We start from the raw sequence: 25963 nt of genomic DNA on the forward strand, positions 1-25963 counted from the left end.
TGAGGTAACTGCATTTTATTTGCAAAGTACACTTGGGAATTTTTTAAAAAGTAATTACACATTTTCCTCCATTTCCACCGATTTCCAGAGAACAGTACTTTACAAATACCAACAGAAACAAGTAGAACCAGGTTTCAATACACTTTACAATCATGACTTTTTAAAGGCTCAGGAGCTACAAGCTTATTTGAGCCAGTGTCAAAAGAAAGAGGAATAATTTTCAGCAAAGGAAGAAGGAGGCAGTAAAGATAACTATATAGAATAACCAACAAAGGACAGCACTGGGAACAACTGTATAAATAATTGTAAATGGTTAGATACATATTCTAAGAGGCAATGTAATAAAATGCTGCTGACTCAGGAAAGAACAGTAGCTAGGGAGAATTTTCTGAACCCTTGCCATTTTAAAAGGCTCATTTTCCAAGTATGAAAGGATAGCTGTAGCTTTTCCTGAATAGAAAACATTACACCTACTGTTCTTCAGATATGCCACAGAGACTGGCCTATCTTCAAGAAAATATAGTCTACCACTTCCATGATGCAAAAATCTGTGCAAGGCTGCAGTATGATGCAGTATTTCTCCCCACCCAGCTGGCAGATTCAGAGAGAGATCAGCTGACTCAAAGGCTGCTGGAAAAACCTCTCATTTGTCTGGTAAGAAATTGGCAGAGGGAAACAGAGGATTCTTGCAAATAAGATCTATTACCATGGCCAAATACTCAGACTAATATAAACTTTAAATCTCTCTCTCCATGGCCCATTATTGAATTGTACAAGCCAATGTAATTATTCTGCTGCTACCCATGTTCAACCGCAAATAGGAAGATAGACAGCTCATCTTTTAAGTGCCTTGTTTGTCTTTTTAGACTCTCTTTTTGCCTTGCCAAGAGGAGAGGCGGCATTAGAGGACACATCTCTACTATAGCCCGAGGCCAGTGTGAGAAAAGGACCTGTGAGTCAGGTAAAGTTAACAGGGTTGGGATCAGGCCATAAGAGGGGTAGCTTGAAGGGCCCAAATCCTTTTTAAGTCAATGTGAGTTTTGCCAGGACTTGAAAGGAGACAACTGATGAGCAGAAAGATTACTACTACCACAGAATAATCCTGATATTAACTAGGCTCTGTGTCTGATAACCCCTGGAGGCCCTGGGATCTGCTACAGGCCAGTAGCCCAGTAGATAATTTGTTGCTAACTGAGCCTACTCACGTAGATCATGAGTTAAAAACACAAGTCATGCTGTTTGTCATTGCACTAATGAATCTGAGATGATGCCACTGTAAAATCTGTACATTACAGATTAATTAACGCATGCATTTAACATCAATATTTTAATTCCTGTGTATAACAATGAACTGGAAAAAGTTTCAAAAGGAATGTGAACGGTCTAGTCTTAAGTCAAAAGGGCAAAATACAATCTAAGCAACTGATTCGAAATTCACCTCAGTGCTGAAGATTTTAGAGAGAACAGCTGGTTAGCAGCAGCAGTGCTCTAGCTTTTTACCATTAAACCTGAATTAAAATCCCAGAGCAAGCTGTGGCCTAGTCTCCATATGCCAACATCATGAAAACCCCTCAATTAACGAATGGCACTTTCTACTGAAAAGAGGCCCAAGATTAAAAGAGCAGGAGGTGCTGCAGGTTATTACTGAAATGCACTGTCCTGAATTGAAAGGAACTGTGAAAGACTTCCTGCTTGCAGTATGCCTGGGCACGCTCTTCTTAGATCACCTAAAGTCCTGATCCAGCATTGAGCAAATATCATGGTAACACAGGTCCTCATCATCATGAGCACTACAAACCTCACAAATATAAACAAAAATATGTTTTGCGGTTTTTTAAACAAATTATTCAAATCTTTTTTTCCTTTAAAAATAATTAAAATCATGTCAGCACTCATAAATGACCCTATAATAATAAGCTAGTGTATGCCTGCTACGAAGGGAAAATTCTCGGGTTTTTTTCTAAAATTTTCATGTATTCCTAACTTCTATAAACAGATTAATCTTTCAGACCACAAAAGATTACATGAGAAGATTTAACTGGAAATTTTCAGTTGAGAAAACTATATCTGTTGGGTCATGTTAAATTTCATACATTTTGTTAATGTTTTTAAATTTAATTAACTTTTCAAAATATGGAAAGTTGTAAAAGCACCTACTATTTGTGTGCAAATATAGTTATTTAGCCAGGTTTTTGGAATCATCGCTCTGATTCTCAAATCCCATTACACCTGTGTAAATCAGGAATAAATCCAATCAAATCAGTGGAGTTACATTGGTGTAACATATGTTTAGGTGAGAAGTGACCTCATGTTATTCACTACTGAACTTCCGCAGAAGCCTCTGCACTGGTGAACATATATTTTTTTTCAGACTTTTTTAAAATGATGCTCAGATATTCAGTAGACCAGACAGCCTCTGAATTGGATACATCAGAGTTTAGGCACTTTATAAAATGCAAACTGAGAGCCAAAGTCCTTTTGCTTGTCTTCTACAAACAATCCCATTGCTTTAAATGGGACTACATGCTTGAGTAAAGTCATAACAATTGCAATTCAAAAAAGACATTTGATGTACTAGCTCACTTTCAAACACTGTGAAATGGAAAAAACTTCAAAGTATTTTGTGACATTTTTTCATTATTCTGACCATCTCTAATTGTAATAGAAAGATAAGCACCTCTATAGAATATGGCTCATGGCAGAAACGTCCTTCACTATAGTGAACTGTAAGGCCAGATTAAAAATGTTTTAGATTTGGTTCCAGGCAAGCCCCAAAAACCACTGAGAAAGGACTTCCATGGTTCTGTGTGCTACTCCATGTCATTGGTGCTTTCACTGAATCAAGCCAATAGTGAGGTAACTTCTAAAACAGTTGTTCTCACATTCACTGAAAGGACAATGTTTTGATGTCATAGTGACAGCAGAAACACATTATTTCCATTCAACTTACACTCCTATGCAATTGCCATTGCTGAAGTAATTCTGTGATATATCATTCACCACACTGTTTTTACAGCCTGTCAACTGAAGCAAAGTTACAGGCTCCCCAATTTCAGGTAACTGTCCTGATATGTCTGTCCTTCTGCACAAATACATCTGAGCACATTCTTTAACATAATGCCTCCAAAGACAGTAACCAAGTTTGTTAATGCATCACATACAACTTCAAATCTTGTAGTTCTATAAACTACACCTACCTAATCCCGCTGGATAAATATAATAAGGATGTAGTAGAACCCCCCCACCCCCGCAAATCAACAGGATCAAAAAGTTCTCCTTTCTGTGACATCGCTTCAAAGTCTTCTGGTTTTTAGAACAAAACTTCATTTTGTGGTGGAAGGGAGATGAGTAAGAACCACGATAATACAAACAGGCCAAACCCTTCCAAAAGGCCACAGGAAACAGACGGTGTTGCAGTGAATAAACAGTTGAGTTCACTGATATTCTGATGGGACTGGCGAATCCTCCAGAGGAATAGCAGTGCATTCTCTCATATCAGTATCCGAGTTGCTGGGTGGGAGAGTGGTATCATTAGGCTCACATGGGCAGCAGCTCACTCCTCCTATCCGGCTGCTTGGTGGATACTGCAGGGAAGCACGGAAGTCTAACGATAGCACTATTAGACGGTACAGTTGTAACATCACAACTAAGATATTCTTAGCTGTGAAAAACACCAGCATCTGATTGATTACTTTAAAATAGCTCATCAGTATCAAACGTAAAACGAGGAAAGGGCCATCTTGTATGAAGAGGCTGATTCCAATGTTCCACAGGTCTGCACTGTGTCTGCACAGCAGTAAAGTGGGGACTCTCGTAGATGACACAGATAGTTTACAGCCAATATGTTGCACTGTAAATAAAAGACATGCTGTGTTAATGTAGCACTCTGAAACCTAGACATGAAAGGCTGAAAGGGCAGCTCAGAGGTAGAGTAGATTATTAGTGCACTAAACTATCAACCCTGCAGGTCCAGGTTCAAAATAAAGTATGCCCAGGGCTTGATACAGCAAAGCATGCACTTCCCTCTTAAGAATGTACTTACAGTTAAGTATACACTTAAGTGCTTTGCTGAATAGGGCTTGAAAACAATATGGTCTCACTTCGTCCTTGTTGGACACTTGTCCACATCACACACCCACCATACAGATTTGGTATGACCAGTAACCTCCTTTCAGTGATGGCACATGGCTCACACAGCTGGCCTTGTAGGTTAGGGTTAGGATATACAGGATGGGAGGTATGTACAGTGCTTACAAACAGTATGAATGACTCTAGTCATTGCTATCTATTTCTGGTTTTATGGGTACTAAATCACATGGGTATATCTTAACTTGTATGCACGAGTCTTTCTTAACCTGATGAAAACGTCTCGCTAGCTAACTTAAAATGCTTACAGTGATATTGCACCTGCAAGGCAAGATAATATCTAGGGGTCACTCATGATAAATATGGTTGTCTAACATGAAAAACTTACCGCTGAAATTAGGTTATTTTGTTTAGACTGCATAATTTTTAGATTTAATTAGTATCATAAATCATGACACATTCCGTAGAAGAACTGTATTGTTTGTCTCTTTGGATGTAAATAATTCGGTCAAGAATGGAAAGCAAACCTCTTAGAACAGCGGAGCATTTCATTTGAATTCATTAGAGAAACAAAAGTTTCTGCATGCAGTTGCTGAATTTTCTAGCACTTGTGCATCATCATCTTGAATCACCCTGCCTTGATGCAGCTGAATGTCATGTGCAGCACTGATATAGCCCTTTGTTACAAAGCACAGTGGTGCAGCCGTAAAAAGTAAAATTTTTGTGTCTCACTCAAACAGCTGTACAGAGGTGTGATCGTTACAAACTTACCTTCTTAAATAGAATTGTCACATATGGTAAATATTTTAAAGAGCATACATATACTCTTTCCTTTAATTTTCCACTGTGAAATGTAGGGAAAGAAACAGAATAGCAATGACAAGGAAAAACCTGGCATACATGTTGCTTCATTTAAATGAATGCTACGATCCTTTAAGGGTATTTGAATGCTTTCTTGAATTAGAGTGGTATTTATTTTTGAAAGAATACATTGTTAGCAAATCTGTATCTGCAAATCTGAATGTGACACATCTTAAAAGCTCCTGCATCAATCTGTAGCATCGAGCTGCTAAAATGAAAAATTAAAACATGGAAATATTGCCTCAACCTTAATATTTAAAAAAGCCTAATATCCTTTGTAAGAAAATGGCTTCAGAAAAAGTCCCAGAAGAAAAAACTGATTGAGCTATTTTATCAATTTTATATAAAAACCTGTTGAAAATAATTCCTGCTTGAGCTGATGGTATACATGAGATGCAGCTGAATTGTAAACTCCCAGAAAAGAGGGGTCAGAATAATAGATGCTGATATAGGGAGATGTCCATTATGCCTCCCTGCACCAGAAAAGCCCTCTCTGCAAGAGGATAAAATCACCCTGAGGTAGGACCACTTGTGATGTTTCTACTACCTCCTTTCCCTGGTGTTCAAGCCAAGGATGAGCAGCGTAATACTTTTATGGTTTCCAGAGAAGCTCTGTGGACTGGAGCCACCAAGTTGGGGAGTGTCTGGCCATGCCCTTTTCTCAGTCAACCATATCCACTTTATGGGCTATGCCGGCCTCATGTTAAGAAGAGGACATCCCAACTCAGGGGCTCTTTGCCATCGTCTACCCCAGTGGGAGCCAGCCTAGTTCCAGGAGTGGCTCTAGCCCCCGGGTTTATAGTTAAGGTTGTGTCAATTTTTCCATTATAATGACACAATCACAGCAGGTGCTCCTATTTAACACATTCAGCAGCAATTCCAGTTTGCCTGGAAACAAACAGTGTATATTAAAGAGATCACAGTTCAGCTTGAAATAAATCTTCCTTCAAAAGAAAGCATACTTATTTTTCTATGCTGATGCTGAGCTTCCTTCGAATAACGCATCATTGTCTCTGTGATGTGAAATGCCGACCAAAAGCCCACAGCATAGTCTTTGGCAATGGTGTTTACTTTCATTCACATAATGCTGTAAGTGTGCACAGCCCTGAGACATGCTCATCTCTGAAAAAGCTGTTTTGCTGTTACTAACCTGCAAGATCAAGTGGAAACTGCAACATACTCCAAGTCCATACACAAAGAATTGCATAAACAAGAGCATGGTTATGCCTAAAAACAAACAAACACAAAAAAGTGAGTAACTAATTAAATGAACCCCCAAACTATTTAGAACACTGTCACTTTTAAAAGGATTTGGAGCCCAACAGTACAGCTAGTGGGTTCATGTGTCATTCCAGTGGAATTCTGGAGAAACCTGGGGCAACTCCTGGTGGGAATCCCTACAGTTGGTTTGCATTTTCCACCTGCTTGAGCTGTGTGATTTAGACCAAACCTCAGAGTTAAAACTCAAGAGTGATCAGAGTATGGAAATAAATTCTGAGGCTCAATGAGGAGAAGATGCCCTACCCTTCTGGTGATTTCACATCTTCGTTGAGCTTGAACCATCTTTGTTATGTAGGGAGAGCCTGCCCTGCTGTTAAATAAGTTTTCTGTTACAGGTACAGCTTAGTTGAATAGTGAAAAAAGAATAATGTATGGATATTTTCAGGGACAAAAGTGCCAAGTTCAGTTCCCCATTATTTGTGGGGTCACATTCTTTATGAAAATTCAGATAAGTGAGTATCTCTGAAGATGTTTCTAAATCATGTTAATTATTATTCATCTGAAAATTCACATTGGAAGCAGATTACTCTCTCCTCTCCTATTTTAAAACCTTGTCACCCACTCAGGGAGGAAACCATATCAGGTAACCAAACATGCAACTTGGATAATGAATAGCCACGGCAAACTGTTTGCAAACAACATACAGTCTGAAAAGTATCTGATTTACAAGACAATCAAGATTAGCTTGTGAACAAATCACTAACCAAAGGAGAGGCTCTGTTTGTAATAAATAGTTGGAGTAGCTCTAATTGTATGTATTGTAAACAGTATGTGTTAGTTACTCCATTTTCCTGGTTGTTTGAGTCCTTTCCTTTTGATGAATGTGACATGTTTCATTATGAATATCGTCCTATGAAGCGGATGGGAGCTACTTGTCACCTCCATGGAGGCGCAGAAGAAGATAAAAAGTCCTAGACAGTAACCATCTCTTGACATCTCTGAATAATCCAGTTGCAGCAACCCCAAATTCACACAGATTACAAAACTTGAAATGGAACAAGAAAGTCTTCAGTATAACCTTGGATACAAATGATGTACTTCAGGAAATATTACTTACCTTACATTTTCTACTTCCAAAGTCTCGCTAGTGAATTCAAGTATGTCTGCTGCAGTTCCCACAAACATAAGCAGCAGCTGGGACAACTGATCACGGGTGATTTCACCACCAATGGGAAGAAGCCATCTCCCTATTATTAGTAGTAGTAGAAAAGTCTGGTGGAGTCCTAGCGTCCATACAGTTTCGCACACTGTGGAGAGCTGGGAGACAAAAACTCTAGCCTATTGCAAAGACCAAAACAACAAGAAAAATACTGTAACAATAGGAACATGAGATGGTCTAGCTATAAAAACTTATCTCCACTGAATGCACCTTCAATTCAATTGATCATGTTAGCTCTTTCTTCAAGCAGAATTAAAGCAAACCCGTTCATGCTGCTGGTGTGACTCACTCAATGGACTGCCAGACCGAGTTGATTTATCTTTCTTTTTCTTCCCTTGTCTCATTGTTCACTTAACTGTTATACTTTGCTCCACTGTAACTCCAAAATTGTTGAACTCAATTTTGTCATTCTTGGGGAGGAAGGAAATCCCTTCAGACTCAGACCAATCCTAGCAACAACATTTAGAGAACAAGCACCATCTACACCAATGGCTTTTTATAGATGACAATTTTCATCACACCACTTTGCAAAACTGTCCTGTGCAAGGTTCACTACATAGACCCAAAAAGTGCTATCTTATCTCTGTGCCCCTATACATCATAAGGTCTATAGATTGAGTAGAGAAAGGTATCCCACCGACTCAATTATATGATGATCTGCTCCCTCATTTTTGGGAGTGCTCTCTTTTAATTGATTGAAGTCTTCTCTGTTGCTGATATTCTCCCATGTTTGTTCAGTTTCATTATTGCAAAACTACAATAAACAAAAACATCATACACTCAGAAAACATCATGGGGCTGGAGGAGAATTCTTGAATTTTCACCCAACAACTTCATCCTAGACAGACATCTCCTTCCTTCCATTCCAATATTTAATCTCCCAATTTCCCATTCCTGTTGCCTCAGCCGTACTTGCATTATACTCCAGCAGCAAACTGTAATATGCCACTTGCTCACCCCATTTGCAGAACTTGAGCCTCATTTGCATGTTGATCCCAGTCTCAGCAAGCCCACAATGTATGTCACTCCTGAAGCCCAACCTTCTGTGATGGTGTGCTGTGAATTCCAAGCCAACTAGTTCTGAGAGCCTGTGGTTCTACCTATTCATGTATTAAAATACTATGTAATGCCAACACTGTACTGCACTTAGTTTTACTTCTGAAGTTTGACTCTGACTTACTGGATTAGTAAATACAGTATGAGTGTAGGATCCAGACACTGCAGCAGAGTTCTAGTAGTACAGTAAACATTTTTGTTCAGAATCTAGTCAACTGCCTTTTTATTAGCATATTTTAATAAACATATTAGAAACAAGAGAAAAATGACAGGTATCCATTTACTGCCACAACCACTGGTAGCTTTCCCCCCCGCCCCCTTGTGTACTATAAGCCTGACCATTTTCTCTTTCTGCATCAGAAAACTCCAATGCAATATCATTTAGAAAGGGAAGGGGTTTCAGTACAACTATCATTTTCCCTTTAGGGCTATGAGTTCTGTGGCTTTCTCTGTGATTATCAATAGTGCCATCCTATTAGTTCATTTATTTCATAATTCACATAAGTTTGAAGGGACTTGCTAGGGAGCCCCTAAATTACTACCCAGTTTTGTAAAACAGAGTATTGTAGATTTTCTATATTGTATGTGGTGTTGAATTTTCTAGTAACTGCCAGTATATTTTAGCAGAATCAAATATGTCCGATATAGGATTTGTATGATCTTAGTGGGTTTGTGTGCCTAACTTTATTGGTCCAGTTCGGCTCATTTGCACTACTTTACATCTGGAGTAATGTAACTGATGTCAGTAGTATTACTTCAGATTTACACCAGTGTAAGCAAAATTTGGCTCCATTCTCTGTAGTTTCATTGTCCAGGAGAGCATCCAAATACTGCAAAAATGACACCTTACAACCTAGTTTGATACAACATATGACCACCTTCTATGCATGGGTGCAAAATCCAACGTTATCTTAGAAGGATAGATGATTTCTGGGTGTCTGCAATGGGTAGAAAAAAAGACTTTTTACTGAATTAGTAATTTTTTATTTACCCCAAAATCATTGGGTATGTAGAAAAATATCTGTTCACTAACGGTGAAATTCTTCCATTGTTCAGGGGGCTAACACAGCATTCCCCATTTTGAAGACTTAAGTGGTGCATGGGTCTAGTGCTGAGGTGAATTTCACTCTAGAACTGGACTCAACACCATTTGCTATATGGTAGGGAAACCTCTGTAAAGTTTTGACTTCACTTCATAATGCAATATGCTGTAGCTCTCTGTAATATGCCACCAATGGTTCCAAAAATATCCAGTCAGGCTCCCTCTGATTAGAAGGTAAATCAGGGTTAAGGCTGACAGCTGCATTCTAATCTGAAGACAGGTGTGGCCTATGCTTTTGCGGGGGGGGAAGAGACTATTTTCAAGACAACTTTCTCTTATCCAGGGGACCTGTCTGTAATTATTCTGGTTGTTTCATTTCTCCTTCCATAAGATCCCTCAGAGGAAGAAAAGATAAACCATTTTTTCTGGCAAGAGGCTATTTATTTCTATCTTCCAAGGAAACTCCTGCTGTAATTGGTGAAATGTCAGGACTAATTAAGAAACAAAGCTATGTGCTGCTGTGTATCCCCTTAGAGCAGAAAAGCACCTCTTTGCACTCTTTGAGTACATACAGCTCTGACAGAATGTAATGAAGGCAAAAAAACCTTGAAGTTACTGAACTTCAGTAAACAAATCCTCATTGCATGGGGCTGCAGTGATTAAAGAAACTACTGTGATGCAGGGAGCAGATATTCAGTGACTCTTATTATTGTCCCTGGAGCAGATTGGATATGATTTCAAAAATCTATCTTCCGAACAATCCTAAGCATCTCATTTCATTCTACTCAAAAACAAAGCTAATTAGAAAATCAAACTCCTCAGTTATTGAAGACTTTAATCCCATCATATTTCTGCCAGACAGGCCCGGATGATTGTTTTCTAGCATGCTCATCGCATCAGTATAGGAGTTAAGAGTGGGATTCACAAAGGTATGTACAGTAGGCACCTAACTCCCATTGATTTTAATGGAAGTTAGGTGCCTAAATAAGAATCCCACCATAACTTTTTCTGCACCAAACAGACAGTTTTCCAGGGAGTGCTAGGGATCTACATGCTAGTACAAAGGCAACATCTTCCAAAAAATACCTGAATTTGAGGTTCCACTTTTCCCCTTTACTGAGAATGAAGCATAAGTGAAGCACCTCAGGTACCACTGTGCAGTAATTGTGGACAAAAGCTGTAAATAGAGCCCCTTCCCCAATAACCTGGAAATTCAGAAAAAAGCTCTTAGGTTAGCTGTTTGGGTTATTTGTGGTGGGATGGGGGTGGGGAGTTTCACAGGGAGAGAGTTTAACATAAACAAGGGAAAAGAACCATGGATGTTTTGTATCTTATGAGACGGAAGGTAGACAGAGGCATTACTGTGGACATGTGACATGAACAAAACAATGAAACACGAACACAATGTGGTTAAATGAGGAGGCTGCAATTTTATTTAAAGCTATTGTCTAATTGGGTTAATGACTCCAATGTACCCGGGAGGGTTGTTTCAGTACACATCTCAACAGACACCACTGGCCTGGGTGGGACTATAACCTGAGGGTGAGTGTGAAGGCCATGCCCCCTCTACACCCTCAAGCTTGCCAAGGAATGGTGACTAGAAACCAGAGTCACAACACACTTCCTTCCTCCCACTTGGGGTAGGAGCCACAAACTATGCAGGACATAGAGGCTAACCCCACTATGCATGACTGTGCTCAGGGTCAATGCCCAGGCAACCCACTGGGTTACAGGGAGCTTGAATCAGACTATTTTTAATTTATCTATGGCACTAGAACTGCCAAAGTTGCACCAAGTGTAATGTAACCCCTGAGCCCAGACCTCTTGGATGCCAGGTGGAGGGTGAAAAACCCACCCAGCACTTTGCCAGTTTTGCCATGTGGGAAAAATCCCTGCCAGACTCCATCACCAGAGATCCAGCATGTAGATTAAGAGGAAGGCTGAAACAGGGAGTCCACAATGGCTGCCCCATCTGGACAGAAAGCTGTATCAATCTCTTCACTCTGCATTGTCACCAAATGGGAGCCAATCACAGAGCCATAGCACCACCCTGAATTGTAGTGGAATACTAAACTGTAGTACACTATTCAGCCACTAGGTGGCACAGTGTGTAAAATATCTTATCTAAGCTAACTTCAGCCATACCTGGCAGAACTTTAAAGGATCTTGTACTGAACGCATCTGGTGTTTAGCTCTGAGAAGGAAGCTCAGTCTGTATCTGGTACAGGAGCCTGGGCTGCTAGGAGCAGCCCAGCAACCTGCCATGTACATGACACGCAGCGCAGTAGGTGGGACAGGTCCAGAACCCAGGCTCAGATGCAGAAGGTGGAAGGAAGTGATGGGAGGATAAGAAGCAGCAGCAGCCCCACCACAGTGAAGGAAAGTGGAGAGGAAAAGGAGAGGGAACATGTGGAACAGTGCCTCAGCTGTTCCCACTTGAGAGAGCTCCTCCCTCTCCCCCACCCTAGCAGGTATCTCAGCAGCTCCTGGCACCATCAAACTGCAGCCTGGTGAGCAAGGTGAGAACTGTCATATTGGGGTAGGGATGAAGAAACGGAGACCATACATGCAAAAGCAACTTACTCTGTCCGTATCTATCTGGGTCCCTCTTTCTATTTCTAAAGCTATTTGTGTTTTAATGTGAGCTTTTCTCCCGCAGTGCTGGACTTCTCCTTCTGAAGAATTCTGCCCTGACTTGCACTCCTTAGTCCTTATTCTGGACTAGATGTGAGCAAATAGTGGACACATATATTTGTTAACATGTTCATTTAGTCTGAGTCCTGATTGATTCAATTACATTTGTGTCTTGTTCTAGCTCAGTTCTCTGGGAATATTTACGAAACTGGTGTGTGTTCACATGGAAGTTTGGGGAAGAGCTGTTCATTTTACAAAGTACGTACAAGCGTGAATGGGAGCATTGGCACTAGAGCTATTCGCCCAGCCCATCTATCCACTATATACATGCAATTATTTAGTGGGAATATGACACTTATTTAGTGGGAAACTCCTGCTGCAATTGGTGAAATGTCAGGAAAAAGAAAATTGAATGTAAAGCCTGGCAGGCAGTGAATAAATCTGGCTTACATCTTTCCTTCTTTGTCAGGAAGGAACTCAACTATTTTTCAGTATTGGATCTATATACGTAGCTAGATGTAATTCTCTTTATTGTGCAAAAAAGGATAGGAAGAAATTTTTAAAATCCTCAAACTTCCTTGGCTAACTTATTTCCTACTTTTTTTTCTTCCTAAAATGAGATTCAACATCCCTATGATTTCTTCACATGTTTTTCCTACAGTCAAACCTGAGAGTTACGAACACCTCGGGAATGGAGGTTGTTTGTAACTCTGAACAAAACGTTATGGTTGTTCTTTCAAAAGTTTACAACTGAACGTTGACGTAATACAGCTTTGAACTTAACTATGCAGAAGAAAAATGCTGCTTTCCCTTTATTATTTTAGTAGTTTACATTTAACACAGTACTGTACTATATTTGCTGCTGCTTCTTTTTTTGGTCTCTGCTGCTGCCTGATTATGTACTTCCAGTTCCAAATGAGGTGTGTGGTTGACCGGTCAGTTCATAACTCTGAGGTTCTACTGTATTTATAAACATTAAGTGATCCAATCAAGGAACAGAAACCATATCGTGATCAGTTATAGGCCAAATTCTAGATTTTAATACTGCAAGGAGCAATTGCTACAGCTTGTGAAAACCCTATAGACTAATTCAGAAAATTCCTTTTGGGATTGCAAACAGTTTGCAAATGGAATTAAGGGCCAACTAATAAACTTTTCACAGTGTCATTTGACCAACTCTATTCTGGACCCAGTGCCTCAAGGGGCAGAGTACCCTCAATTGCCACTGACTTCTGTTGGAGTTGAGAGTTTTGAAAACTCCAAGGGAGTGCTCAGTACCTCACAGGATTGGGCCCCCTGAAGCAACAGACGCACCTATGGGGCTATACTGTAAAGAATGAAGTTGATGCTGGAGACCCTCCTAGTCTGCTGCTATGGAAATACATGTGATGCTGCCAATTCTGCAGTATGACTTGCTTGCAGGATTAAACGTGAAGAGAAGCTGGACCGTGACTAGGGCCCTACCAAATTCATGGTCCATTTTGGTCAATTTCAAGGTCATAGGATTTTGAAAAATTGCAAATTTCATGATTTCAAATATTTAAATCTGAAATTTCATGGTGTTGTAATTATAGGGGTCCCGACCCAAAAGAGGGTTGTGGTGGTGGTGGGGGGGGTTGCAAGGTTATTGGAGGGGTGCGTCGTGGTATTGCCACCATTACTTCTGTGCTGCCTTTAGAGCTGGGTGCCTGGCCAGCAGCTGCCACTCTCTGGCCACCCAGCGCTGAAGGCAGTGCACTAGTGCAGAAGTAAGGATGGCAATACCATGACCGCCCTACAATAATCATGCGACTCCTCCTCCCCCCTCCCTCCCGCCCTGCAACTCCTTTTGGGTCAGGACCCCCAGTTTGAGAAATGCTGGTCTCCCCTGCGAAAGCTGTATAGTAAAGGGTAAAAGTACACAAAAGACCAGATTTCATGGTCCACGATGAGTTTTTCACGGCCATGAATTTGATAGGGCCCTACCCATGACATAAGGAGAGGACACTTGTTTAAATATAGTCTTTTGTCTCCCGCAAAAATGTCAGGGCAAGTGATGAAAAAACAAACATTTACTTTATTAGTAGGATGATATATCAAGTTGGATCTAGCATTAAAATCATACTTAAATATACAGAGCAGAGTTGAGCAAACAATTGTTTTTTTAGTTTGGTGGCCAAACTGAAAAATCCAAAATAAAAAATTCATTTCAGGTTAACTCAAAATTGAACTTTTAGATTTTTTTTCTTGCCACAACAAAAAAACCCCCAAATTACATTTTTCTTTTGTTTAGATTTTGGGTGTTTTTTACCCCTTCTTAAAGATAAATCTAGCTAAACTTCTACTGAAATATCACTTCAAAATGAAAAGTGAAAATGTTTCATATCAAAAAAGCTAAAACAAAATGTTTTGACACTTCATTTTTTTTCATCTGAAATTATTTGCCATATTCTACCCAAATTTGCAAATAGTTTGTCATCCTAAAGCTGCGTTTTTTAATAAACACATTCATCCACAAAACTTTGCCCATATGTAGTACAAAGCACTAGTTCTGTCCGTGGGGTGGATTTTGGTTGCTTCTTAAACTGTTTAGGGTTGTTTAAAATAAATATTTGGTTGGCACATCTTGTAACTTCTTTTGTACTGAATGGAAATTTACCTTTAACCTGGCTGTTGCTCAAGTACACGTGGAGTATGAGTGAGCTCTCTGTGAGCCTGATTCAAAGCATTGAAGCATGTGTATAAAGTTAAGCATATACTTAAGTCATTCTCTATTCAGCACAGCACTTAAACACATTCTAATGTGGCTTGCTCAATTGGGACCTTAAGCTTTAGGAAGAAAACAGGAATGTCTCAAATCTGTGTTTTTACAGATTATAAAATTTGTCAGTTTTCTACCTTGCTATTTAATTCACTGATTTTACTGACTAATTTTTTTTACTCAACATAGTTCAATCTGACTTTATACCATAACCCTCTATTAAAAAAGTGCATCCCAACATGTTTTAAAATCAGAGGTCCTCAAACTGTGGTCGGTGAGCTCCATTCAGGTGTTCTGCAGATAGTTCCCTGTAAGGTGCATGCCTGGGCGGCTGCACACAAAAGAATAGTGCTCGCAGGTGTGGCTCCACTAATTAGGTGCCTGGACCCTGGAGAAGACACATATAAGGTGAGGTGGTGGCCTTGGGAGGGAAGAGGGGGCAGTGGGGTGAGAAGAGGGGGTGGGGGGAATTTGGGCTGTGCAGGGCTGCAGCGGCCAGAGAAAGAGGCAACTTTCCCCAGCTCCAGGGCTGTGACTGCTGGGGAGAGGCCCCCCTCCTTCCCAGCCTCAGCTCATGGGCTGCTGTGGTGGGGGAGAGAGAGAGAGAGACCCTCCTCCTTCCCAGCCTCAGCTCTGTGGCTGCCGTGACGGGGAAGAGAGGGCACATCCATCGCATTAGACAGGTTAGACTACTGATATTAACATATGAGTTGTGGGCTTTTATTTCTAGAACAAAAAACATCTATTATTAAGGTTTTTTTTAAATATAAATCCAGAGCGCTTTACAATAGTTAACTAATGGTTCAAACAACATTTGGAAAGATCATTAAGTGGTCTGCCATGACCCTCAGCAATTTTCAAGTGGTCAGTGGGGAAAAAAAAAGTTTGAGAACCGCAGCTTTAAATAATATAAGGCACTGTCGATATTTCACATATCTGATATATATACACGTGTGTGTGTGTATATATATATATATATTAGTTATGCTCATTCCTGTGATACTTATGGAAGCAAAACTTGCATGCCCTTCAGTGGTAGGGGAGTACATATTAAATTATGCCCTAAATAATTACCACTTTTTGGGGGGGGAAGGGCTAATGTTTACTTTCAGGGATTCAATCTGAGAGCAAAATCTTTAATAGTATTTACTGCCTCAGTTACCACAAAACCTTTTTATTGTGTATTCAATAAATGTGCTATAGTTGTTGCACAATTGCCTGGTCTTGATCCTTTTATTAAGAAAAGGCACAAGATATTTTATTATAAATAGTACTTGTGACTGGGTGCTACATTTTGACCTAATTATTAACAAGACTGATGTCCTTCCCTGAGGTCTTGGTTTGAATCCATTAGGTCATATGTACTTTCAGAATCCTCTACCCTTCTCTTCAAGAATAACCTGAACTATTTACTTGATATACTCCCACTTTAATTCAGAGGAGCAGTATATCAATAAAATACAAAGTATGCCATGTTGTAACATCATTCTGGGACATAATCTCCTGCCTTTGACTACAGAATTAGCCTGTTTCTTAGCCCAGAGTTAACAATTACAAATGTTCTCAATATCCACTTTACCTGTTCACAAATGTTTAGGAAGATGTGCCAAACATGAAGACAATAAATTCTTGCTTCTGTGTTTAGAAAGAGCCTCAGGCAATCTCAGTGCAAATGCAATTTTGAATATTTGATAATGTTTCTCTGTGATCTAACAATGTTTCAGAGGAGAAAATGAGGCTCTGTATTTGATTAATCAAACTTATTCATTTTCTTTCTATTGCTTTCTGTTAACGATCCTCTCAGGCTCTTCTGAGGAAGTTCTAATGCAACCCTTGGGGCTAAATCCTGATCCATGCTAAGCCCCATTGTGCCACTCTGGCAGTGCTAAGGGGACTTAAATATGCTCTAAGTGGGGAGATGACAATCATCCAACACTGAGGAATCATCAGCTGATTAAGAGCTGGCTGATTTAGCCTTGTTCTATGCTCTGTTGTTCCCCCCTACCTGGCATAGGGGGTGCATCAAAGATAAGAGGGAACCTTAATGCTGCTCTGAACTATACTGACTAGGGCTGGAGCTGGCATAGAATTGGCTTTAGGATTGGAAAGCTGCAGTTGACTCATTTGCAGCTTCCCCCACCCACTCACAACTACCCCTAGCTCTTCCTTGGTGCAGCTGAGGATTCCACTCTTGAAATGGAACGTTCTCATAATCTTCATGAATAACAAGAGGACTTAGCCTTAATAGAACACCTTTAATCCAGGGATTTCAAAATGTTTTACAAAAAGGGGTAAGTATAAGTATCTTTTTTTTAAAAGAGAAAATAAAGCATAGATAAAAGTGGCTTTCCAAAAGTCACAAAGGGAATCAACAGCAGAGCTAGGACTAGAATCCAGCTTTCCTGCAGGCAGGCCCTGTCCCTGTCTGCTTCATCACATGTGTAGTAGCTCTGGAGACTGGCTCCATTATTTAATCAGAAAGCACAGAAGTCAGTACATCTCTGGTCAGAGGGCCAGCAGGAGGCCTATGCATCACTTAACTCTACTTAAACCCTCAAATAGGGATAAAAAGTGGGACAAAGGGGGTGAATATCATCCATCAGGAGTACAGGGTTGGCAGTGACTATGTAATCTTCCTAACAATAGTGGGCAAATATGCCTCAACCTTGACTTAGGTGGGACCATGGTACCTGTCTGCTAAGAACTGGACTGGAACCAGTACTGTATTTTACCTAAGCCACCAAGCAGCTATCTGACAGTAACGCCATTGCCAGCCTAAGTTGGGTTCAGACCAGTAACCTAGAGGTGCATGGCTGTATATCATTTATCTTGATACTTCCAGTCCCATTCCCATCAGCAGGATACCAAAGAGATTGGTCTCAGTCAGCCTGGCAAGTAGTGAGTTTCATTAAATCAAATGTAATGAAGTGCTGCCAATTCAACATTACCAAAAGATGTTACTAGAGTTGGAGCTGGATTGGTAGAGTCTCCAGAGAATGGAATGAAGAATAGGAATAAGACCTGGCAGACTATGAATAAAGGAATCAGTTTCCAGATATTTCCTTCAAGGACCACAAGAAATACCTGAGTTTCACGATGAGTTTCCAGTAGCCATAATGATGGTACTGTGCTAATCAGATATAAAAATATTGCTGGAGAAAACCTGTGAAGAAAACAAAAAGATAGCTTAGGTTACAACACTGTATGAGCACCACATATATCCTACCATTTTCTGAGTGGAACATTCAGAATGTTACTTTTCAGTGTGAACTGTATTTAATAAGTGTTTTGTGAGTTCTGCCATATGGAATACAAAAGGGAGGGGTAACTGCAACCAACACTTTAACAGCTGCCATTCTCACTGAATTCCTAAGGCAATCAATACATGTATGTCTTAATACTGGTTTACTAGTAAACTTCTCAAAGATTAGGTTTGTTTAAAAATCTTTTTCAAAAACAAAATGAAAGTTTCTCTTTTAATTCATGTATTTTGCCCACTCAGTTCTGCATGGAAGTGGGTATATAAAAATCTCTTGCTGAAGGCCCTCTTTCTGATCTCAACCATTGGTGTAAATCAGGAGTCACTCCACTGAGTTACACACGGACTCTGATCTCAAACTACTTTTACACCTGTGTAAGTACAAGGGTAGAAATATCCTGAACCAAAACAAATGTGTCCTCCCCAAAGAAACCTTTAACATGGACTAAAACTGTTTATAAAGACACTGGCCAGATATGCATGTCACTCACACTGAAAGTTCTGTAACCTTGTTTGTTACATCTACATAGAGTGCTTCTGCGGGCACAGGCTGAAATTGTGGAAAAGCAGCATCACTTGCCCCATAACCTCAGCCGTGCAGAACACAATGCCATCCACAGCCTCAGAAACAACTCTGACATCATAATCAAAAAGGCTGACAAAGGAGGTGCTGTCCTCATCATGAATAGGTCGGAATATGAACAAGAGGCTGCTAGGCAGCTCTCCAACACCACTTTCTACAAGCCATTACCTCTGATCTCACTGAGGGTTACCAAAAAAACCTACACCATTTGCTCAAGAAACTCCCTGAAAAAGCACAAAAACAAATCCGCACAAATCCGGTCGGGGTTCCAGGGGTATTCTATCTGCTATCCAAGATCCATAAACCTGGAAATCCTGGACACCCCATCATCTCAGGCATTGGCACCTTGACAGCAGGATTGTCTGGCTATGTAGACTCCCTCCTCAGGCCCTACGCTACCAGCACTCCCAGCTATCTTTGAGACACCACTGACTTCCTGAAGAAACTACAATCCATCGGTCATCTTCCTGAAAAGACCATCCTGGCCACTATGGATGTAGAAGCCCTCTACACCAACATTCCAAACAAAGATGGACTACAAGCCATCAGGAACAGTACCCCCGATAATGTCACGGCAAACCTGGCGGCTGAACTTTGTGACTTTGTCCTCACCCATAACTATTGCACATTTGGGGACAATGTGTACCTTCAAAGCAGCGGCACTGCTATGGGTACCCGCATGGCCCCACAGTATGCCAACATTTTTATGGCTGACTTAGAACGACACTTCAGCTCTCGTCCCCTAATGCCCCTACTCTACTTGCGCTATATTGGTGACATCATCATCTGGACCCATGGAAAAGGCGGCCTTGAGGAATTCCACCATGATTTCAACAATTTCCATCCCACCATCAACCTCAGCCTGAACCAGTCCACACAAGAGATCCACTTCCTGGACACTATGGTGCTAATAAGCGATGGTCACATAAACACCACCCTATACCGGAAACCTACTGACCGCTATACTTACCGACATGCCTCCAGCTTTCATCCAGACCACACCACACGATCCATTGTCTACAGCCAAGCTCTAAGATACAACCGCATTTGCTCCAACCCCTCAGACAGAGAAAAACACCTACAAGATCTCTATCAAGCATTCTTACAACTACAATACCCACCTGCTGAAGTGAAGAAACAGGTTGACAGAGCCAGAAGAGTACCCAGAAGTTACCTACTACAGGACAGGCTCAACAAAGAAAATAACAGAACGCCACTAGCCATCACCTTCAGCCCCCAACTAAAACCTCTCCAACGCATCATCGAGTATCTACAACCTATCCTGAAGGACAACCCATCACTCTCACAGATCTTGGTAGACAGGCCAGTCCTTGCTTACAGACAGCCCCCCAACCTGAAGCAAATACTCACCAGCAACCACACAACAGAACCACTAACCCAGGAACCTAACCTTGCAACAAAGCCCGTTGCCAACTGTCCACATATCTCTTCAGGGGACACCATCATAGGACCTAATCACATCAGCCACACTATCAGAGGCTCGTTCACCTGCACATCCGCCAATGTGATATATTCCATCATGTGCCAGCAATGCCCCTCTGCCATGTACATTGGTCAAACTGGATAGTCTCTACGTCAAAGAATAAATGGACACAAATCAGACGTCAAGACTTATTCAAAAACCAGTTGCAGAACAATTCAATCTCTTTGGTCACTTGATTACAGACCTAAAAGTTGCAATTCTTCAACAAAAAACCTTCAAAAACAGACTCCAACGAGAGACTGCTGAATTGGAATTAATTTGCAAACTGGATACAATTAACTTAGGCTTGAATAGAGACTGGGAGTGCATGGGTCATTACACAAAGTTAAAACTATTTCCCCATGTTTATTCCCCTCCCCCCCCCCCGCCTCCACTCCCCACTGTTCCTCAGATGTTCTTGTCAACTGCTGGAAATGGCCCAGCTTCATTTATCACTACAAAAGGTTTTCCACCCCCCCCACCCCGCTCTCCTGCTGGTAATAGTTCACCTTAAGTGATCACTCTCGTTACAATGTGTATGGTAACACCCATTGTTTCATGTTCTCTATGTATATAAATCTCCCCACTGTATTTTCCACTGAATGCATCCGATGAAGTGAGCTGTAGCTCACGAAAGCTTATGCTCAAATAAATGTTAGTCTCTAAGGTGCCACAAATTCTCCTTTTCTTGTTGTGGATCTCTCTGTTTTCTCTATCACTTTGTGTCACCTCTGCTTGCTTTGATGACACTTGTGGCATTCAGCTTCTTGAGCTGGCCGTGTTTTCCAAGAACGCTGAGGAATTTTATCATACCATCTACGCACACTTCTCCCTTTTTTTGGTTCTTGTGTTTGTTGCTACGGTTTCCCAGTAAAATGCAAGTCAATACTTTCTTCATAGTCATTTTTTGGACCAGGAGTTAGGTCCGACGTTGTTGTTTTGAATGAGCCTGATCCAAAGCCTCATGAAGGGATTGGAGTCTTTTCATTGACTTCCGGGGGCACTGATTCCAACCCTAGGAATCTAATCCTACTCCCATTAAAATTAATGACAAAACTCCCCTTGACTTCATGGGTGAAGGAGAAGCCTGAGGAAACTTACTTGGTTATCATTACTCCTGATTACTAAATCCTGAAGTCACATGAAACTGCTTGAAACAGCCTTAACTATCTTTTCTCCATGATGATGTGACAGCAAAATTAAAGATATAATAGGAAACATTAGCCCCTCTACTACACTTTTGTTAAGGTATTTCCCTAATGCAGCCTTTTTTCGCTCAAATTGATTTTGTGGTGACAGCCCCTCACCTTCTGTTGCTCTGCAATTTAAGTGGTCTTGCTACAGCTGCTCAGTTTTTTGGCTTGCAGTCAGTCCAGCTGCTCCACCCACAGTCTGAGCTCTACTCCCTTGTGACATCAAAATGAGATTGTGTGCAGATCTTCACAATATGACCAGTTCCTTTTTTTTTCTTTGATGCTTTGGTCAGCAGTGAAATAGTTAACAATGTTCTCACTTAAATAATCATGGTTAGATTTCATAGTTAACACAGATTGAGACGAGCAGAGCTATTGTTTCAGGATTTCTGCAGACATCACTCCACTAATTTACATTTTAAAAGTTAGAAGGATTATTTTTGCAGCTATAAGGGCTAAAGATTTTGGGCATAGGGGCTAAACTAAAGTTTATTTTCTGGAGCAAGAGAGAGCTGCCAGAGAAAAGTACCAGTTTTCTGAACTGCCATAAAATGGCTCAAACACCCAATGCTACTGCCTTCAAAACTACCCAGTTACTCCTTGGTTTTTTAAATGTATTTATTTTTTTACTTCATTTCAGTGTCATTGATTCAATTTTTTTTTAAGTTAGATCATTTCAGAAGAGAGCAAAATAAGGCCTGGTCTACACTTAAAAAATAGATAAACCTAGCTGTGTCCCTCAGGGCTGGGAAAAATTTTGCGCTCCAAGCACTGTCGTTAGGTCAACTTAATCCCTGGTATAGATGCAGCTAGAAGACTGATGGAAGTGTAGTCATATCTTGAGAGTGAAGTAGTTCTAATTTCCACCCTAGAAACATGAAGCAGGTATAAAATGGAAAACAACTAGTATATTTGACAATCTTAGCCAGAGACATGATGGCTACCTATCTTTCCTGTAAGACAAGGTGGATGAGGTAATATCTTTTATTGGACCAATTTCTGTTGGTGAGAGAAACAAGCTTTTGAGCCACAGAGAGCTGCTCTTCAGATCTGGGAAAGGTACTCTCAGTGACACAGCTAAATGCAAGGCGGAGCAGAGTGTTTGGCATAGGCAGTTAGCGGATATTCTAAGGGACTGTTCAAGGTAAAGTGTTCCATTAACACCTCTGCAGTCATAGGACAAAAAGAGAGAGTGTTAGTGGCATAGGCACCGACTCCATGGGTGCTCTAGGGCTGGAGCACCCATGGAAAAAAATTAGCGGGTGTTTAGCACCCAGTGGCAGCCAAGCTTCCCCCCTCCTGCTGTGCTTCCCACCTGCTGGGGGCCCCACTGATCAACTCTTCCCCGTTCCCCCCAGTGCTTCAGGCCCACTGCAATCAGTTGTTTCGCAGTGTGCAGGAGGCACTGGGAGGGATGGGGAGAAGCAGGGATGGGGCGCACTCGGAGGAGGGGGTGGGAAAAGGCAGGGGTGGGGCGGGGCAAGGTGAGGCGGGGTTGGGGCTTGGAGGAAGGGGTGGAGTGGGGGCGAGCCTGGAATGGAGCAGGGGTCGAGCACCTCCCTGGTAGAAAGAAAAAGAAATATCTAGACACCTTCTTGTTATCAGGCTTGATCTTACTCCCAGTGAAGTCACAGAGTGCAGGATTGGGTCCAGTTTTTAAAAAACATTTCTGCAGGATCGCTCTAGCTCCTGAGTAAATTTGTTTTCCCCAAGACTTTTTTCTGACCTCTGTTGAATCCGAACTTATTTGCACAGCTAAAACTATTCTTTGAATTTTCTGAAAACAGATGTGCAAAATATTCCTCTGCATAGCTGCTGATGTTGACAAAAATAGGATGTTCTGACACGGCTTCTTTATAATAAACATGTATTTTGATTCCTATAATTACTAAACAGTTACTGCATTATTTAAAAAGTACAAGACGCGTTAGTACTAGGAGGATATTTGAGTTTAGACTGTGAAAATTTTGTGGCTTGCCTCACAATAATATTTTGGACTTTTATAACATTTCACACAATGGTGTCAGCATTTATTATCATAAAACTATCTTTCTTTTTTTACCTGTTTGTTTACTTTCAGGGACATGTGGCTTGAGTTTCTACAAACGGAAGATCTATAATAATACTGGCAGATGCAAAAACTTTACCTCTGCTTATATAGAGCTGTTGATTTGGCTCACTCTTTAGATCAGGGGTGGGCAAACTACAGCCCACAGGCCGAATCCAGCCTGTCAGAGATTGCCACCCTTATGGCCCCATGGGCCCACAGCACTCCTGGAAGCGGCTGGCACCACGTCCCTGTGGCCCTGGGGGCGGGAGGAGAGGGGCAGAGGGCTTTGCGTGCTGCCCTCGCCTGCAGGCACCGCCCCCCACAGCTCCCATTGGCCGGGAATGGGGAACCACAGCCAATGGGAGCTTCGGGGAAGGTACTCACAGGCGAGGGCAGCGTGTGGAGCCCTCTGCCCTGCCTTACCACAGGAGGCACAGGGATGTGGTGCTGTCCTCTTCCGGGACTGCTGCTGGGCCAGAGCAGGCAGGGAGCCTGCCCTGGCCCCGGTATGCACTGCTGCCACCCTGGAGCCGCTCCAGGTAAGTGGCACCAGGCCAGAGCCCGCATCCCTCCTGCACCCGAACCCCCTGCCCTGAGCCCCCTCCCACACTCTGCACACCCTCATACACCCCGCACCCCTCCTCTGCCCCAACCCCTTGCCCTGAGCCCCTTCCTGCACACTGCACCCGCTTCCACACTCCAACCCCCTGCTCCAGCCCTACATGCAATTTCCCCATCCAGATGTGGCCCTCGGGCCAAAAAGTTTGCCCACCCCTGCTTTAGATTAATGAATCACATGGGATATGGACAGAAGCAAAGTAATCCTGTTTGTGTGAGCACTTTCTAAACACATGTAAAACCCTTGTCCTTGGGCAAACTGTGGTATGTTTTTAAGGAATCTTTGTCTCTCACCCACATTCATTTATATTGAAACATTTTCAATGCAGTAGCTCCCATATTTAACTTCAGACCGATTAGAAACTGAAATACTGAGCAGAATCTACAGCATACCAAGCCAGTGGCTTGTACACATCTTTATTTGTTGATTGTCAGTTCAGGGTAATCATTGTTGCAGCCAGCACTGATGAGGAATAATGTTCCAGGAAAACTGTGGCTATCAGTGAGACTAGCAGAAGGAGGAGGTTGCTGGAACTATAGCATGGAGCAGCCTGCTTTCTCTGGGATTTTTGCCCTATGCACAGTTGCTACCTGACAAGCTGTTGCTCACAAAGCACCCAGATTTTCTATCTGTGCAGATTATAGCAAAATCTAAAGGAGTTATGTAGTTTTTCTTCCTAGCTATTTCAGCACTCTAGATCAGCAGCACTAGACAAAAATGCCTTGCATGAAACTCTCACATTTTCCAATGCTTTCCCTGAGAAAAGTTTGATCTCCAAAGAGCCTGATGCAAACTACCCTTTTAAAAAGCTTTGGGATTTTGCAGTGGCTTGTCCAGAACCCTACTGCCCCCCCAAATCCCATCTACAAACCTACTGTAGTAATTGATGCAAATATTTCTGAAATCTCAACACAGACAAAGCAAGAACAGCTTATGTAGCAGAGCTAAAGTGAGTCCCAGCTCTGAAATAAAATAGCAACCCAGCTACAGTGAGCCTCAGATCTGCAATAAGTGTATATGCAAAGAGCCAAAAGACACCCTGAAGGAGCCAAAGGGATATGCTCACCATTTGTAGCCTTTGCCTTGCTTAAACTTGAGGGTGAGCCCAGTTTCCAGGCATAGGAGGAGGTTGAGCAATGCCAGCAGCCAGAACTTGGGTTCCTTCTTCACTTCAGTCACCCTCCAAACCCCGATCAGAGAGTGTAGAACAAAGAGCAGCCTTGTAACCAGGGCATTGAGCAGCACCAGCAGCTCCATTCTCAGCTGGCCCCCCACCCCCTCTCCCAGTACTGCGGGGGCCCAGTGCCTTTTACAGGCGATGGGAAGTTTCCCTGGAAATAGCTGATATGTGTATGCACCACAAGCAAATAGACATTTCCTCTTGTTCCATCTCGACAAAGGGGCCCAGTATAACAAAAAAAAACTGCATTGCCCCTCCCCCAGACTTCCTGAAAACTCTTTAAAAAAAATCAAAACCAGGCTTTTATAGTGCTGTCCAATGCAGGACTCCACACAGCACTGGCTGATCTCATTGAGTCACAGGCACATAAAGGATTCCTTTCTCCCCTCCACCCCCATCCTCCAGTCAGTGACTAGAAAAGTTATAGATTTGCATCTGATGGTTTTTTTTTTCATCCCTTTGCTTTCATCCCTTTTCTCCATTTGCTGCTGTTTCATTTTATATCAAAGGGCAAAAGACGTTAGAAAAATTACCAGTTGAATCACCTTCTGTAGTTGGAGTTGTACAACCTGCCCCCCACCCTCTTTCCTGATAAACATTGCTTTAGCAAAATAATTTCAGCACGCTGACAAAGCAGCTAAAGGAAGAATATACAGAACTCGAGCTAAAATCTGGGCTGACTTTCTAGCCTTACCTCATGCCATTAGGGAGAAATAGAAAAATACACAAAAGTCTGA

General features: G+C 41.6%; 1 protein-coding gene across 2 annotated transcripts; it reads right to left on the minus strand.

The window, feature by feature from the left end:
• TMEM26 (transmembrane protein 26) lies at window positions 1-25552 on the minus strand. 2 transcript variants are annotated; one of them, XM_075130820.1, is made up of 6 exons: window positions 25113-25552; window positions 17944-18022; window positions 8025-8141; window positions 7286-7485; window positions 6098-6174; window positions 1-3850 (listed from the first exon to the last, which is right to left on the minus strand). In XM_075130820.1, the coding sequence occupies exons 1-6, from the start codon at window positions 25301-25303 to the stop codon at window positions 3435-3437; spliced, it is 1080 nt and encodes a 359-aa protein (XP_074986921.1). In that variant the 5' UTR covers window positions 25304-25552; the 3' UTR covers window positions 1-3434. The 2 variants fall into 2 exon arrangements, with proteins under 2 accessions (XP_074986921.1, XP_048714648.1); XM_048858691.2 differs by having other exon boundaries at window positions 7286-7506.
• Window positions 25553-25963: the final 411 nt, after the last annotated feature.

The sequence above is a fragment of the Caretta caretta genome, chromosome 7 (assembly GCF_965140235.1).
Source record: "Caretta caretta isolate rCarCar2 chromosome 7, rCarCar1.hap1, whole genome shotgun sequence".
Classification (NCBI taxonomy): domain Eukaryota; kingdom Metazoa; phylum Chordata; order Testudines; family Cheloniidae; genus Caretta; species Caretta caretta.